General features: G+C 41.2%; 2 protein-coding genes across 2 annotated transcripts; both read left to right on the top strand.

Annotated features, from left to right (window-relative positions):
• Positions 1-1184: 1184 nt before the first annotated feature.
• Positions 1185-6920, top strand: LOC128969155 (glutathione S-transferase-like). Its single transcript, XM_054383859.1, has 6 exons — positions 1185-1271; positions 2638-2689; positions 4400-4532; positions 5368-5509; positions 6281-6412; positions 6732-6920. The coding sequence occupies exons 1-6, from the start codon at positions 1185-1187 to the stop codon at positions 6849-6851; spliced, it is 666 nt and encodes a 221-aa protein (XP_054239834.1). The 3' UTR covers positions 6852-6920.
• Positions 6921-8537: 1617 nt separating this feature from the next.
• On the top strand, positions 8538-16983 carry LOC128969149 (glutathione S-transferase). Its single transcript, XM_054383849.1, has 7 exons — positions 8538-8562; positions 10744-10850; positions 11912-11963; positions 12160-12292; positions 13336-13477; positions 15939-16070; positions 16397-16983. Exons 2-7 carry the CDS (start codon positions 10764-10766, stop codon positions 16517-16519), a joined length of 669 nt encoding a protein of 222 aa, XP_054239824.1. The 5' UTR covers positions 8538-8562; positions 10744-10763; the 3' UTR covers positions 16520-16983.
• Positions 16984-17394: the final 411 nt, after the last annotated feature.

The following is a 17394-nucleotide window of genomic DNA, read 5'->3' as shown; positions in this document are numbered from 1 at the left end:
CATAATCTCAAGGCAAAGCTACTGAGAGATTAGAATGAGGCATACTGTGTACAAGGTAAGCTTTTTGGATTTTGGACATGCATAGGGAATTAGTATACTTGTAAATCCGTCACCCAATGAGTTTTATGGATTGAGTACTTGTATGTGCTTTCTTTACTAGCATGGTTACATGTATCAAATATTAAATTTTTAATCAACTTCCTTCTAGGTGTACAGATTTACAGAAAAGAAATGTAGATCTCAGAAGTGTGGAGAACTTCCTCTCACCCCATTCTTCCTACTATAGAGAAGATGATGCTATTTACAAGGGGAATATAGAGTGTTTTTAGCTGCTTTCCTTTTTTCCCTTGCTGCTAATGTTTCAGCTTTGTTGTTGACACAGTGTTAATAACTGTGAAGCTAGTATAAACCAGGTGCTGTCTACATGTCTGCTGCTGATGTGTGTGCACGTGGTTCTGAACGGGGTGGATGATAGTCTGTCTAGAAACCCTTGCTTTAACTTCTAGCAGAGTTAGAACTGGACTAAGCAGATAATTACACTTTGGCTCTGTCTGTGCGTCCTGGCTTTGGCTAGAAAATCTGATGTTACCAGTGACAAAATTAAATTTCACGTCTCTGGGTGATCGCCTAAAGAAACAAGAGGAGAAGGGAGTGTTGTAAATGAGACTGAAAGCTTAACAATCCTTCCTGGAACTTTATAAAGGAGCATAATGGTTGCTGGAGAAAACAGCAATTTCTGAGTTAATACTGTGTCCCCGATTAAACAGCAAACTGTATCCTGAGATAATGCCAAAATAAACAGAAAACAGAAGTCTTGAAACAGAAAACAGACGTCTTGCATGCTGTGCTTTCCAGTCAGAGAAGAACACTTTGGGACGTGGATGGGTTTTCATTTATTCATTTTCTGACATGGGCCAATTGCTCTCAGAATAGAGTTCTGCTTAACTAACCTGCATTTATAAAAGGCATCTTAAAACAAAATGATTCAATGTAGCCTCTCAATATAATATTTTATCTTCTCTACTAATTTGATGAGAGTCTTGGACCATAAATCATGGGTTTCAAACAAGACAGCTTTGAACAATTCTTGAGAACCCATTTGAGACTCAGCCAGCACTCTGAATATTTATTTTGCAAAACTTGCTTTTTTATTCCAGATAATAGGAGACTAGGCACATAGAAACATGTCTGGGAAACCCAAGCTGCACTACTTTAATGGACGAGGCCGAATGGAACCAATACGGTGGCTACTAGCAGCAGCTGGGGTTGAGGTTTGCCTCTGTTATTTTTATACTAAGAGCATATGATAAATATGTATTTTTACTGTTCCTTATAAAAACGTGACCAGCAGTTTTGAGCTCTGTATTTAGTGCATTGCTCACAATACAAGCCAACAGTGACCACTAGCTTCCCCTAAGCAGGAAGGCAATTCCTGTTTCACTTCCAATCATCAAGTGACAAGCCTACTGATAGCACTAGAAATGCCTCCCCTGTAGGAGATTGTCCAGAGTCAGGACATGGACTCAATATGAGTTAAAGTCCTCCTCAGCCAGAGTCAAGACATAGACCCAATATGAGTTCAGAACCTTGCTCATTTATTATTATAAGACACAGGATTTTACAGTATTATGTGCTGTCCACACGGATAACATTAGCCTGCAATTGGCTGACATACATTGTTCACGCGCCCGTTACTGGACGCTGATTGGAATATGGCATCGGCAGTGTTTTTCTGCCTTGCAGCTTCAACACCTGGCTTCATCTCCTGTTTACTGCTCTGCCAAGCTTTCTCTTATCAGCCTCTCAAGGACATGTCAGCCTGTTTATGGTTAGTTTGGCTTGGATTGTGCAGCTCATGGCCTTTTATCTTCTGGCCATTTCTCTACACTCCCCCTCCCCTGTAGCTAGTGAAACAGAAGACTCCTCAACTGCAGAATCTGCCTTCTTACCTTCTGATCACAAGGGTCAAGCACTTTCGTTTCTGAAGACCTGCAGTTAAATCCCAATGTCCAAAATAGCAAAATATTATTATGCCTCCTACAATGTAGCTTGCCCCTGAAGGTACTGTATATTATAAAGCACAAAACAATTGCTTTCACCTCTGACAGTTTCTGATACTAAACTGGAGACAGTGTGGGTGTATACATGTTTTAAAAGCTGTGAGTTTTTGTCATGGTGATGGGCAATGTTGACAAAGTTGCACAGGGCTCATGATATCCTCCTCCCTCCTTTTGCCAGCTTGTGCAAAAAAAGCTATGAAACAGTTCTTCTGCTGCAGTGTGAATTTACCTATCCTTCTCTCTCCTTGCACCATCTTCTGCCAGCTCCAACAAGAGAAGCAGCATGGTCATCATTTTCTCAGCCTATCAGCAGATAGGGTTTTGTGCCTTTCAGACACCTCCGCTTTAGCCAAAATCTCACCTGCAAAAATTATGAATCGCATGTGAGAGGGAAGAGGAGATGATGTGACAGAGGCAAAATAAATTTTTTAAGTTATCACTTCCAAATCTGATATTTAAAAAAAATAAAGAAAAAAAATTTCACCAAAACGCAGCTTTTTGTGCTCTCATTGTCTCATGGAAAGCAGAAACTAAAATATGCAGTGACAGCACAACTTTACCCCTGTATTTCCTGCAGTTTGAAGAATGTTTTATAGAAACAAAGGACTCTCTGACAAAGTTACAAACGGGTAAGTTTCCTTCACTTTTTAATAATTAGTAATAATTAGAACTGTTTGTCTTTGAACACTTAAGAAGCCTTATGTCTCTTAAAAGAAAACCTAGACTAGACTGTACATGAGGTATCACATGCACACTGCAGTGTGTCAGTATAATCAATCCAGTTGCTTCAGTATTCATTGAATCACAGAAGGGCTGAGATCAGAAGGAACATCATGAGATTGTCTGCTCTGCCTTCCCCTCTTCAAGCAGGGCCACCTAAAGCAAATCACCCAGGACAATGACTGTTGGGTTTTGAGTATCTCCAAGCGTGGAGACTCCACAGCCTCTCTGGGCAATCCATGTCAGTGTTCAGACACTATCACAGTAAAATTGTTTCCTTAAGTTCAGATGATTGACTCTCCTTTGTTTCATTTTGTACCCATCGCCTCCTGTCCTACAACAGTACAGGTTTTTGTCATCAGTATTTTAGGTTGCCCTACTGCTTTATAATCCTTATGAAACCAGAGTTCCAGATTTCAGAACTTAAATTCTACCACTGATGCATTCCCAAGGCAACTACTCTTTGCTATCTTTACCTTCCATCTTTGTAAACATGGTATTCACATTTCCTCCAAATTACATGTCTGTGCTCTTCCAGGTCACCTGGTTTTTCAAGAAAATCTGAGTTGGGGTTGGCATTTGCACTCTTGCTCTCCTTTAGGAACAATCACTTCATTCCTCTGCCACCTGCTGGCTTTGTAAAAGTATTTTCAGACACGAGCATAAATTAAAATGCTCCCTTAGCAGCAGACAGTTACCTTAGGTGGATACAAAGATGGATGTAGCCCATCAGTTATCTGAGCCAAGAAACATAACTCCACAAAGCGCATACTCTGACTTGCTTCTCTGATTGGCTCCTGGTGCTATTTTGACTTTTTCCTTGCCAGAAGGCGGCTTCTGCAGACTAGTAAGGGATTCACAAGGCTACAGTCTCACACCATTCTCATATCTTTGCAAGAATGTTATGAAACTCACCCATTATTTCCTGCCCAGACATATGCCATTGTAGAAAGTCTATACAATGGTCACAAAGATATTACATGCATTTATGTTCACATTATACTTTGCCAAGTCCTTAAATAGTCCATATTTCTGTAATACCAAAGTGTGGCAGAAACTGGCTGAATCAGATCCTTCAGTCCTTGTCATCTGTATTAACCTCATGAAAATTGACTGAGTCAGGGCCATGCAGCACAGGAATTGTATTTTTTTTCCACATGTGACTGCTAAGAGTTCTGTATTTGGGTACTTCCTCATACCTGAAGAAACTTCAAGAAGCTGATTTCTAAAATACGAAGTTATAAACATGTCATTAAGCTGTGGCTCTTGGTTTCATGGTAAGCATTTTCCATGCATCATTGTTGAGACTAAGACTGCCACTGATGAAAGGGTTATCAAGTATGAGAATATGCTGCCCAGGGAAGTGGTTGAATCACCATCTCTGCAAGTACTTAAAGGATGTGGCACTTTTTTACACACAGTGTAGAAGTGGCACTTAGGGACGTGGTTTTGTTGTGGACTTGGCAGTGTTAGGTTTATAGTTGGACTTCAAGATCTTAAGGGTCTTAATGACCCTTTATGATTCTGTAATTCTGAATTTAAAAAATAATACAAGTAGTTACTTTGCCAAGCACCTACTAATGGTTCTCATTTTCTTTGTCTTGTCCCCTTTATCATAGATGGATCCCTGCTATTTCAGCAAGTGCCAATGGTGGAGATTGATGGAATGAAGATGGTGCAGACTAGAGCCATCCTCAGCTACATAGCAGGGAAATACAATCTCTATGGGAAAGACCTGAAGGAGAGAGCCCTGTACTGTAACACTGCCACCTTTCTTTGTTAAAGTTCATACTACCTCTCTGCATAACACAAGAATGGCCCAGCTCTCAGTCAGTCAGCATGATACAGCAGTTTTTCAGGCAGCATATGCTGACTGTGACTGCAGGAGATGCCTACACCAGTAATAACTATCTAGATTTAGATAAGCAGCATAGTGCAAGGTTGTTCATTAAGATCAAAGGCCAATACAGATATCAGAAGAAAGAATCAGGAGTGCACATGGCAGACTGCCTTACTGGTGCTGCTTTTCATATTCTCTTGCAGTGAGCAGCAGGCAATTTTACCACATCAAATTGAGGGATATGTCTTTGATGGAAACAAAAAACTTCTCCCTCTGATAACCAGGAATTAGAATTAATTACTGGTTCATAGAAGGTAGGGCTCTTAAGGCACATGGCTTAACCATACATAAGTATTTTTAACTACTTCAGGCTAATTAGAATGGGTAAACACATCAAGATACTTGTTAGGAATTGTACAGACCTACTATTTAACTCATCATGCCTGACTGGATTGGATTTTTAACACAAGTGTGGATGATACACAAACCAATTTTGTACTCAGGTTCAAAAATCTTTACAGAGAAGTATCACCTCTAGCAAAAAATGGATGGGGTGCAGTCTTTTAGATTTTGGTTAGGCACTTTGCACTTTCACTCACACTCTCCCCCTCAATGCTACTGCACTCCAAGGGAAACTGCTTCAAGAGGTGGAGAGTTCCCAGCATCTCGGTGGCATTATGCCAGTAGCTATGGTGCTATTCAGACCTACTGTGTTTGACTTGACCAACTGGATCTATTCTTTTTCAGAATTGATATGTATGCAGAAGCAATGATGGATCTGAATGAGTTACTCATGTCTTACCCTTTCCAACCAGAGGATAAAAAGGAGCAACATTTGGCTAATGCTGTGGACAAGGCCATAAACAGATACTTCCCAGTCTTTGAGAAGGTATGTGGCAAAGAATAGTAGCTTAATTAATATTATTTTCCTGAAACTCTATCCTGATCTACACAAACAACTTTTATTGAGGAAACAAGAGAAGAAAAAATACCACTTAAATGTAAATGCTATGGGTTTGGTGGAGTTGAGATGTGGATGGAGATAGGACACTACAAGGGGGACAGAAAGCACTACAAATCTGGGAGAGATGCAGAGCTCCCCAAATGTTCATACAAGACACTAGAGCACCAGTTTTACAGATTCCTCCTGAAGTGCAGAACTCCCTCTACCATACACGCTGTGTAAAAGCATTACAGCTCCTTCTGTAATAAAAGGGAGGATGGATTAGCTGAGTGTCAAGACCATGAAGCACAGGTTACATGTGGAGAGCTCCCAATGCAATATTCCCAAAAGTGCATAGGAAAGAAGTGAGAAGTAAGGGAGCTGCCCATAGAATTTCTATAGGCATTTGCAGTGATGACTGAATTCCATAGAGCTTAGCCTTCAACATAGCAGTGCTGATTACATGAGCTGCAGAAGTGAGAGCAAGAGGGATATATCTGAGATGTCAGAAAGAAATGCAGAACAGAAAGGACTGATAAAGTATACCTAGGATGATAGTGTGGTCAGATAATTTGTTTGTACTACAGACGTGCTTACTACATTTCCTTCTTTCAAGGAAAACTCAATGCAGTTTATGATCTTGCTTTGAAGATACCATGTTATGTCATACAGAAAAAACAAAAAAAGTTGCATATGCTTCTGGTTCTCTCTTTGTAGGTTTTGAAAGACCATGGACAAGACTTTCTTGTTGGCAACCAGTTTAGCAGGGCAGATGTGCAATTACTTGAAATCCTTTTAATGGCGGAAGAGTGCAAGCCTGATATACTTGCCAAATTTCCTCTCTTACAGGTAATAGAACGTACAGCTTTAACAGACAGTGAATCAAAGCAGGTCCACTGACTTAAATTGGCTGAGAAATTAGGTGGGGGTGTGTGAGGAAAAGTGAAAGACACAAAATCAAAATCAAATATCTTAAGTGCTTTTAGCCAGCTTCAGATGTTGGTGGTTATTGCCACTTTCTGTCACTATAGCCACAAAAACATAACAGGATGAAGTATATATGATTCTTCTGCAGGATCCACCCCTAATGTTACTTTTAAAGCATGTATAACACCAAAATGTCTGACATGATTCTTAAGGAGAGTGCTGTTTTGGTTTTGTTTTGCAGAAATTTAAAGCAAAAATAAGCAACATCCCCACGATAAATAAATTCCTACAGCCTGGCAGCCAGAGGAAACCATTACCAGATGAAAAAGATATACAAAAAGCACGGAAAATTTTCTTCTAAGCATCAGCCTAAACCCACAGAAACTCTATTTCATTCCCTTTGTGTTTGCTGACAGTGGCAAAGTGAAATAAATGAAAATAGTGAAAAGGGGGTTGACTCCTCTTTCCTTTCTCTTTCCTAGTAGTTTTAGGCTACTGCAAACACTTCCAAGGTGTACATGACTGCACTACCAAATAACATAGTTCATGGAATTAGGGGTACACTGAACTACACAGGATATCTTAAATTTCTTAAGAGAATACCTCAAATAAAGCCTTGCTATTGACAACCAAACCCAGTTTGTTCAATGACTTCTTGTTGCTATTTATATACCTAAGGGCTTTCTGGTTCTGTGTTTTTGGCATTCCCAAGAGTTGCTGGAAAACGCGAAGAGCAGACTCCAAAGAGTGGGCAATGAATCTGTTCTGGAAAATGCCAAGAAAGGCCTGTAGGTTCTAGTTTGATGGCAATGACAGGCTTGGATTCAGCTTTCGTCTGAAAGCTTTTCTCCACACTCTAAACTTGGAGTATGCTGGGACCAGAGATCCTGCGACATCTCTGTTTTGTCACTATATATTTAAAGACTTGTACTGTAACCAATATCTCCTTTAATTAAGGGTGTGCTGTAGCAGCTAAAAGCACTTTGCAGGCTCAACTGAGAAACAAACGCTTGTCACCCACTGTAAAGCTGAAAGCTTATTGAGGATGGAGGGGTCAGACTGGTGTCAGGTGCCTGTGAGACCTTGATATGTAAGGCTTCACGTTGACTTACGTCACTTTGTATTATAAACTCAGTTCAATGTAAATTGTACATTATGATCACTTAAATGAAGCTCTACTGCTGAGATGTGACCAAGACAATTGAACATAAGAGTATGTATTTTATTTAAACATCAAATCTACTAAGTATGTAAATGCAACAGGCAGCGCCCTAAACCCAACTAATGCCCGAGTAACTCAGGGCACTAAAACTCTTGCTAGCACTGATAATTTATCAGTAATGCCACGTGGCTGGCACCAGATTTTAGCATCAAGAATGGAAGAAAACAAACATTTTTCCTGCAGCAGAGCATGGTGAGTTGTTGCAAGAGCTCTTCTGCTCCCACTTCAAGGAAGCGTTCAGACAGCGCATGCAGCTGTTGAGAGTTGCCAGAAACTTGAGACAAGAACTTTGGCCAAGCTGCTGACTCTGCAGTGCCGGCTCCCCTGCGCAGCCGGCAGCCTTTAGAAGACTGCGCACGGACCTCGAGAGCCCTGGCGCCCAGCAGCCCAACAGCGCCGCACGCCATGCACAGGGGCTGTGGCCAGGCTTCTTTCCACAGGCACGCTATGGCTGTGACCCCAGCCCGGGGCCCTCAACGCCTTTCTTGTGCCCCCTGCTTCTCCGGCCGCCGTGTCCCTCTGAGGTGCAGCCGCGCTACCCTGCCACCCTCGAAACAAGCCCAGTCGTTTCACAAGACTTCAGGGACAAAGCCAGGGTGGCTTTTCCCCCAGCTACGCCTGTGGGGCTTACGGAAGGGGTGCAACAACGGGAGACCAAGCCCCACTATCCCAATGGGGCTGCCGTGCCAGGGCCTATCGGAGGGCGGGGCAGGGGCGGGCCGTGGGCAGCCCGCCCGGCATGGCCATAGAGGGCAGGGGCCGGGGCTGCTGAAGTTCTTGGAGGCGGGGCGGATAGTGAGGGTAGAACGCACGCAGCTGCCTGGGTCGGGGTGTGTCGGCGGCGCGACTCGTACGTAACTTACTGGTAGCGGTGGGGTCGGGAGGGGAGCGTTGTGGGGTGGCCCCGCAAGGGTTCAGGGAGGCGGCTGGTCTCGGCCTTCCGGAGGGGGTGGTTGTGACTTCGAAATACGGTGTGTGCAGCCGAGTTTGTTTCTTGCCGCCGCTGCTAGGTGCGGAGGGCAGTGCAGGCTCGGGTCGCGGAGGTAGCAGTCTGCCTGGCCTCTCCAGGCCATTTGCGCAGGAGGAAAGGAGACCGCCTGCCTGTCGGGCTGGGGGCGGCCAGCCAAGGCCTCTGCCAGAGAGGTGAAAGGCGAGGTGCGGGGCAGACCGATTTTCACTTCTGGAATATGCTTGGGTGCCCTGCGGCGCTTCTCCAGGGTGTTAGGCTTGCCCAGGAGTTACTCCGTAGCCTGTCTCTTGCAGCAGGGACCCACGCCGGGCGGAGTCGTTGTGCAGAGAGGGCGTTTGTGTCTGGCGCTGGGTAGGACCAGCAGGGAGAGAGTTGTAAAATATCTCGGGGTGGTTTGCTTCTCACCTTGTTCAAACACGCCTCTTATTTTGGGTGATAAAAGGAACGTTTTTTTGAATCCAGGCATTGCCTGAGACCCAGTAGAAGCCACAGTTGAGGAGCAATTGCAGTCTTAAGGTGGTCCTATGACTGAGCCATTGTGCTTGAGCAACGCTGTGTGAGCTGTGTTCTAGGAACGAAGTGTGGCAGAGAACTACTTTGGGGTCTACATCCAGTTAGGAAGAAAGTTTAAGATTGTGTGGCACATCATGAGCATGCTGTTAGATTCAGCTCCGTGCTTCTCACTGGAGCCCCAGTGCCAGAATTTTTTAACTGTGATTTTTTTTTTTTTTTAATGCAGTGACCATAGCGGTAGCTGTCACTCTGACAACTGAGACATTGCCAAGGCTAGGTGTAAGCTGAGCAATGGTTATGAAGACCTGTGTTTTGTTCTGGGGCACCAGGTTTCTCCTGTGAGTCCAGCCCCTAGTAGAAGTCTAGACCCTCTGCTATGGGTCCTATTGAGGATAGCACTCACAAAGTACTTCACTGGAGAAGGCCAAGTATGTGGTCTCTTTTCTCACTGTTTTACTGTTTGTTTGTGCAGTGATCCTTTTGGGATTATGGACAAAGTTTCCACTTTGTGGCTTAGTTATCTACTGTGAAGTCTGTGCAAGAATAAACAAACCTGCCTGAAAACAGATAAAACCTTGGCTTAATGATGAAGCACTCTGTTAGCCTGTGACTTTGTCTTACTAAACCCGCTTCGTTCTTCCAGGACCCATTAATGATAGGAATACAGTGCTAGCTTTGTTTCCAGCACCAGGCAAGCTCACATCAGCTAATGAGTTCATATTAAGGCATGTGACCGCACTTGCTAGGGAAATTTGAAAGGACAAAGTGTTTCATCCCAGTGCCATCATCCAGTGGGCTGACTTAATCCCCCTGCTGCTGGGGGCATTGACCAGGCCTTATCTGCTCAACAGAGGTCATGATCACACTTGTTTGATTTTGAAGTTGTATTTTCAGAGACAATAGGATATAAATTGCCATTACAGTTTAATAGTTGTTCTTGAAATTGGAATGGTTCTTGAAGTTGGTCCACATTCTCAGTAATGGGCGTATTGTGATTTGGCTAATGGTCAAAATAGAACTAGTTAAATACAGTCAGCAGGCCTGGTTGAAATATATGCTGTTACCATATTCATAAAGGCACAGCAGCATGGGGCTCTGGAATGTCATAATAAGAGAGGCAAAGATAATGCTTATGTCTCAGGGTTGGTGTTCTTGAGAAGCAACTTGTTTGACACAGCACGTTTTCAAGTCTGGGATGATACCAATACTGTAACAAAACCCAACAATTACCAAAGGGATTGCATCACTACTAGGTTAAGATTGTATTTATTCAGGAATACCCTACAATTCTGTTTGGGCTGTAAAACTCATGTTCTCTAATATTATTAAAGTATGTATATGATTTAGTAGATACTACATTCTGTTATGATTCTTGTTTGAATTGCTGCAGTAATCCACAGGAAACATAGTTGTATCAAGCCTGAGTATAATCTTCATTGCCCTTCTGCTTTCATATTCATCCAACTGTATTTAGTAATTTGGAGTGGAACATTTTAAATGCTAATTTGAAGCATGCTTCCAGTAAGATCATCTTCTTGAATTTATCAGGAAACAAGAACTCTGAAATCATGGCGGGAAAACCCAAGTTGCACTATACCAATGGAAGGGGGAAGATGGAGTCAATCCGATGGCTGTTAGCAGCAGCCGGGGTTGAGGTTTGTAGCTCTCTTTCTTTTTTTTTTTTTTTTTATATAATATAACATGATCAGATTAATTTGTGATTAAAATAAGTATTCTTTGGAATGGTTTCCTAATTACATCTATGCTTAGAGATATGCATATTGTGATACAGAATATGAAGATTCAGTTGTCCTCATTTAACATATTCCTTGAGCAACAGTTGCCTGGTAAAAGCATTTTAACATACAAAGAATTGGTGTCATTTTTGAAAGGTGCTTTAAGATGATCTTAAGTTGTTGCTGCAGGTCAAAACTGTGTATCTTTGGCTTTTAATGAGTGCCCCTTATTTCTCTATGTCTCATGATTGTTCTCCACTGAATGACCATGTGTAGCACATGAAAAATTTTAGAATGTTACCTCCTAAGTGCTTTTTGTTCTTTGGGTCAGGGCCTGAGTAGTGTAAATCAGCAAAGCTGCCCTGGAGGCAGTGGGGCAGCTATCTAGATTCACATAAGGTGAAAACTGTTCTAAAGCATCTTAATTCCTGCATGCAATTTTCACTTGAATATGGTACTTTGGAAGTGTGGGGGTTTTTATGTTGTACTGAAAATAAAAGGCTTTTTAAGTGGTGCTCACTTCTAAATGTTGCTGACTGGGAAGCTGCACAGCATGAGTGCTGAGGAAACAAAGACCTTGCCTTCATTTAAATGTCCTCATTGAAAAAGAAAAAATGCCAGCAGGGGCAAAGAGGGAGAAAAATGCTGTGTAACAGAGGCATGACTTATTAAAAGTTTCTTGCTATTTCACGTGGTATCAGCTGCTTTTAAGTAAATGATATGGTGTCTGGTAATAGCGCAAGCAAGGAGACGAGACTGATCTTCATAATGAAAGAAGCTGTGTGTGAAGTGTAAAGCATTGCACATGACTGTGGGGTTGGTGATACTTTGCTGGAACAGAGATGAATAGGAGTGGGGAATTCAACACAGTCATGAGAAGTATGGAGGTTAGCATGAAAAGTTGGAGTTTATCTTGCAGACCCCTTTCCACTTCCCCCACTGCTTTTGGAGTGACAGTATTTTCAATTTTTACTTTGCAGTTTGAGGAAGAATTCATAGAAACAAAAGAAGACCTAGAAAAACTACGCAATGGTGAGTCAGTAAACTATACTCTAAACATAAATGTGCACCAAGGTAACAATTAAACATGAGATTAGATTTTTGCAAGACATTCAATAAGACGTGACCTGTAAAGAGAAGATTTGAGAGGCCTGCTTGCAACCTCACTTTCTCAGATTTAGTGTAGCACTGCAGTAGTCTGAGTAGTTTTCTTCTTTTTCTTCCCTAGACGGAGTCCTGATGTTCCAGCAAGTCCCCATGGTGGAGATTGATGGGATGAAGATGGTGCAGACCAGAGCCATCCTCAGCTACATAGCAGCAAAGTACAACCTCTATGGGAAGGACCTGAAGGAGAGAGCCTGGTATGGTAACAGTGCATATGGTCCTTACTAATACTCCCCCATGGTTTTTAACTTTTATGAGAGTATTGCTGTGAAGTATCTCCATGTAAAAGCTTATATACATCTGTTAGTGCTTTGTCTCCTAACATCCAGGGATTGTGTGAATAGACCTTGTAACTAATAAATGTTTGTATTGAGAATATTATGGCCACCTTCAGGATCATTTGATTTCACAGAGACCATAAGCAAAATGATTGCAGAACCTTAATACAATACTAAAGGCTAAGTATGCCTTTTGTGTAAACAGTAGGAAAAACTACAGCTGCCTGAAAATAAGTGTCTTGAAGTGTTCTAATTTCATTTTTTTCAAACTTTCCTTTCTCCTTGTAAAGAATCTTTCATAGCTGGTTTGGAAAAAAAAAAACATTAACATGTACAGTGGGTTAATGCTACTGAAAGTGAAAACAGTATTTTCCTAATAGTACTTTACTATCTAAACTGTGGCTACTTTCCATTGTCATAAGTAAAGGGCTAATGCAAAAGCATTAAAAAGCATTTTATTTAACAGAAAATGTCATGCAGAAGTTCAGTTAAATCATTAACCTGACTGCCACTGCCAGTAAAGGCTTTATTCTATGATAATAGAGGGGCCACTCCAGAGATTGTGGGGATTATTATGGACTGGCATATCTGAACTGGCAATTGCCAGCCATTTGTTGCCATTTGTTGCTGTGATCTTTTTTGATTTAGGGCTCAAAGCTACTTTTTATCTCTAGTGTGCTGTGGTCTTTCCTCTCACAGCACAAGTGAATAGGTCATCAATGGAAAAGAGTATGAATGTCATTTTAAATACATAACCTGCAGACTCTTGTCTGTTGCCAACACTGTGAGCCTGTTTATAAAGACCTGTGCTTTGAAAAAAAGTGGGAGAATGAGAAAACAAATTAGTGTCTTATATTACATTCACTAATAAGTATTTTACTCAGTGATCACTTCAGCATTGTATTTCAGGAAAATAATCAAAATGGAATGTTCAAATTCACAATGTGAAATGTTTGTTTCAGGATTGATATGTATGTGGAGGGAACAACAGACCTAATGGGAATGATCATGTACCACCCTTTTCAACCAGCTGATGCAAAAGCAAAGAATCTTGCCTTAATCATTGAACGAGCTACAACCAGGTACTTTCCTGTTTATGAAAAGGTAAGTGATAAATCATCAGTAGTCTGTGTGACAGTAAGGTGGGTACAGGTTCCCCCTCTACACCACTCCCCTCGCCCCACACACCAACTTTCAGGAAAGCAAGTGACTACAGCTCTGGAGCTGTATGATGGAGCCAGCATTCAGCAATGTACAAGGAGGGCCACAAAATAATATTCAGCTGCTTTCAGTACTGACCATCTTTGCTCTTTTCTTTAAGACTCCTCAAAGAGCACATCCTACTTTTTAAACCTAGCTTGGTGGCTGATAGCTCTTAGCATTTTGTGTAGATGCACCATTTAAATGCCTGTGCCAGCCTTCAGAACTTACTGCATGAAAGTGTATATACTCTTGCTGTCCAAAGTTAAATATAATTGTGCTTTATAATTAAGGACCTAATTCTGTGATCTTTCTCAAACTCTTAGCTTTAATATATCGTACTTACAGACTATTGCTATCTTTTTCCACATTGTGATTTGGACATCCTTAAAATTGCACAAAATGGTTCTGCAAAGAGGATGTATCTAGCTTAAATGCTTAAAGCAATTATTTACTGGCTAGCCTGCACTAGAGTTGGCCTCTAATGAGGTATAAGGTAAAATGTTGCTATGCTTGCCACCCCCAAAAAGCTCATGAATCTTTCTTGCCTAGGCAAGAGTGATCAGGAAGAGTTGAGTTGTTTGCTTCTCCCTGCAGTGTAGCTTGGATGTTATTGACTTGCCATTTTCTATAATCTTGCTGTTTATTGTGTTTTGTTTTTCCCTTTAGGATATTCTAAATGGTTTTGGTGTTAGTATCTTCTTGTTTCTATTGAGCCAACTGTGATTCTTATCTCACCAGCCTATGTCTTTTTGTAACTACTTTTTGTACCTTGTATCATTGTACTATACAGGCTTTCTCACAGTGCTTTTTCAGAGCATGGAAGGCTGTGCCAAGGGTACAAAGCTGTGTTGTTTCAGAGCAGAGCTGGGTTTCTGGCTTGAAGCCTTGTTTCACAGGCAGCTGAAGGCCATTCAGAAAATACAGGACTTGATGCAATTTCACATGCCTCTTTATCAGAGCTTTAGATTGCACAAATGAAATTCACAGAGGCTGCCCTGTGAAAAAAAAAAAATTGGCACATAGACATTGTAAGCCAGTGCGGCTTCAAGAATTCATGTGGTTGCACATGCCAAGGGAAGGCTGTGCTGAGAGAGCTTGATTGCACACATCAATCTTTCAAAGATTGGACATTTGATAAGTATTTAAGTTACTAAAAAATTTAAACTCCACCAAATTTAGACACCAATATTCTATGAACCTATGCCTGGGTGGCATAAACCTCTGTTTGATTACACTTTAGTGTGTATGCTTGCTGAAGGAAAGTCTTTAAAATAATTCTAATTCACTTATGCTAAAAGATACAGTGAAACTTTTCCTTGATTTTTAGCTGTTAATTTTGACAGAACAATTAATAATCTTCCTTCTGTACCAGCTGTTTAAGTTGTTCATTGATTCAGCTTATCAAAGTTTGCAGTCACTGCATTATGCAATGTTGACAGAAAAAATCCCTAGCTATAAGGGTTCACTTTAAATACTCAGCATCCAGGTAGAGCAGCAAAAAGGTACTGTAAACACTGCAGGCAATCTGGTTCTGATGCTCTGTTTGGGAGTTTCCATATGGTTTTGACAGACAAGCTGTGGTGGACCTTGTTAGATTAGTATAGGAAGCAACTTCCAGAAGGTGTCAGCTTGGCCTCTGTCAGAGGTTATTGCCTCTGACTGGCAGATGGGACTGGAAAAGGAACTGGCTTCCAAAGTCACAGACTGATGTGCACATTTGTCAGTTGTTTAAGTGTGGCATTAGAGTAACTTAGGCACAGACACATTTCCTTCTCTTGCTCCTGCTATGAGGGTGATAGTCCTCAGGGAAAATGTAGGTAGCAGGTGGTAACTGCTCTGAAGCCATGCTGCAGCAGTCACCATGTTATAACAGCATTAGTAGCTTTGGCAGCTATGATTCTTCAGCGATTTGCCATGAACAAATCCTTCTGTACTGGATGAAGGATGGAAGAGCTGTTCATACCTGTTTCAAACTATAACCTGCAGCCTCAGTTTTTGCAGAAACATTTGGGAGTTCACTTGACTTTAAAACAAACAAACAAACAAACAAAAACAACTAAAAGTAAACTGTTCTGACTACCTCTTCCAGTTACTTTATTCCTGTTTCTATGGTATAAGTCTTACTTGTGGTACCAGACTTGTTACAGCTATCTGATGTAGAAGGTTAGAGTGAGCAGTAGGTCCATACACATTAAAACATGGGATCTTATTTAATTTTTTTGTTGTATCTATCCCTTTCTAATTTATGCACTGTTGCATGGATTTGCCCTGCTGTGCATTTTTGTGGAAATCTCTCTGCACTTAAACATCTAGATAATACTGTTACATCCTATATGACTTTTTATTTGTTTGTGTTTTGTAGGCCTTAAAAGACCATGGCCAGGATTACCTTGTTGGTAACAAATTAAGCTGGGCAGACATTCATTTGCTGGAAGCAATTTTAATGGCAGAAGAATGCAAGCCTGACATACTGTCTGCGTTCCCTCTGCTACAGGTTAGTCATCATCTGATCTCAATGTGGAATGTAATACATGTATTTCACTGCCCAGTTTAAAAATAATTGATTGAAACTTAGGTAAACTTTATAGCACCAGCACTGCAGATCGGAATATTCACACAGAATATTCCAAGGCAAATATATTGTAGGTGTATTTTTTTTAAATGGAAAATCCTGAGTGAGCTGCCTAGAAGTTGCTACTACTTTTCTTTGCTTAATAAATATGTCTGAGAAGTAAAAATCCAAATCACCTGATCTGTGAGATACAAGGAATGAAATTATAATTTCCTTACTCTCATTGGGTTTACTCTTGCTTCTTACAGGCTTTTAAAGGAAGAACAAGCAACATCCCAACAATCAAAAAATTCTTGCAACCTGGCAGCCAGAGGAAGCCACAAACAGATGAGAAGTTTGTTGCTATTGTGAGGAAAATATTCAATTTTTAATAATGTGGCTGCTGAAGATAATACAACTGTAATCTCTTACCAGAGCTGTGCCTTAGAAGTGTAAACTGCATAGGTGTATTCTGTAGCTTGCATCATGCAGCCAATGACATAACTACTGAAACAGAACGTATGTTTAAATTAGAGTAAAAGCCTAACTTGGATCTTATTCCTGGAATAAGATCCATTTATTTCTATGAAATACAATAAGCTGATACTTTATGTTGCTTAATTACAGTACATGCCAGCTGGGGTAGAGTTTCATCTGTAGCTTTCATAGTACTGTAGAAAGTCCCCTCTCTCCCCCTTTATAAACTGCAGGAGAGAAGATACTCCATAAAAATGGGGAAGTAATTTAAATTAGGCCTACAGTCTTTTGCTTTGCTCTCTAGGTGCTCTCATAGTTCAAAGCTCACTGTCCCCATGCTGTATTTCACTGCTGTCTGTACTTTGAGAGCTGCAATTAAAAAAATACTAGTAATAAAAAAATTTAAACTCATGATCCTCCTAAGTTTATGGGCAAAAGCAAGAATCTTATTTAATCCCCACATGACTGTCTTAGGTTTGTTCACTGAAAGATCAAAGTACTTAATTAGCCTGGTGTGTTTTTCATCCACTGAAAGCACCTATTCCATTGCTTTTCTAGGTGGTAACAGTGAGGAAAATGCCACTTGACTCTTTCTGTAAGGTTTTACTTTCTCCAGTCCCTTCCCAAGTAGTTTGGGCTGCTAAGGAATTACAGCAAAAGCTTCAGGGTTAGAGTTGGGCATGGAGGCTAGCTGCATTGCCCTGCCTCTATACCTCCTTCAGAGAATGCACAGAAGGGCCCAACTCTGGATGTGCTCAAAAATGTAACATATTAATGCATTGGGGATTCG

This window comes from Indicator indicator, chromosome 9 (genome assembly GCF_027791375.1).
Source record: "Indicator indicator isolate 239-I01 chromosome 9, UM_Iind_1.1, whole genome shotgun sequence".
Taxonomy (NCBI): domain Eukaryota; kingdom Metazoa; phylum Chordata; class Aves; order Piciformes; family Indicatoridae; genus Indicator; species Indicator indicator.
This window is presented reverse-complemented; position numbering and strand designations above follow the sequence as displayed.

Excerpts from the sequence above, each read along its gene's own strand:
- LOC128969155 (XM_054383859.1), top strand. The coding sequence starts at position 1,185 with ATGTCTGGGAAACCCAAGCTGCACTACTTTAATGGACGAGGCCGAATG. Across the intron at positions 4,533-5,367 it reads GACCTGAAGGAGAGAGCCCT|AATTGATATGTATGCAGAAG; the intron begins GTACTGTAACAC and ends ATTCTTTTTCAG. Across the intron at positions 6,413-6,731 it reads CCAAATTTCCTCTCTTACAG|AAATTTAAAGCAAAAATAAG; the intron begins GTAATAGAACGT and ends TTTGTTTTGCAG.
- LOC128969149 (XM_054383849.1), top strand. The coding sequence starts at position 10,764 with ATGGCGGGAAAACCCAAGTTGCACTATACCAATGGAAGGGGGAAGATG. Across the intron at positions 10,851-11,911 it reads TAGCAGCAGCCGGGGTTGAG|TTTGAGGAAGAATTCATAGA; the intron begins GTTTGTAGCTCT and ends TTTACTTTGCAG. Across the intron at positions 11,964-12,159 it reads CCTAGAAAAACTACGCAATG|ACGGAGTCCTGATGTTCCAG; the intron begins GTGAGTCAGTAA and ends TTTCTTCCCTAG.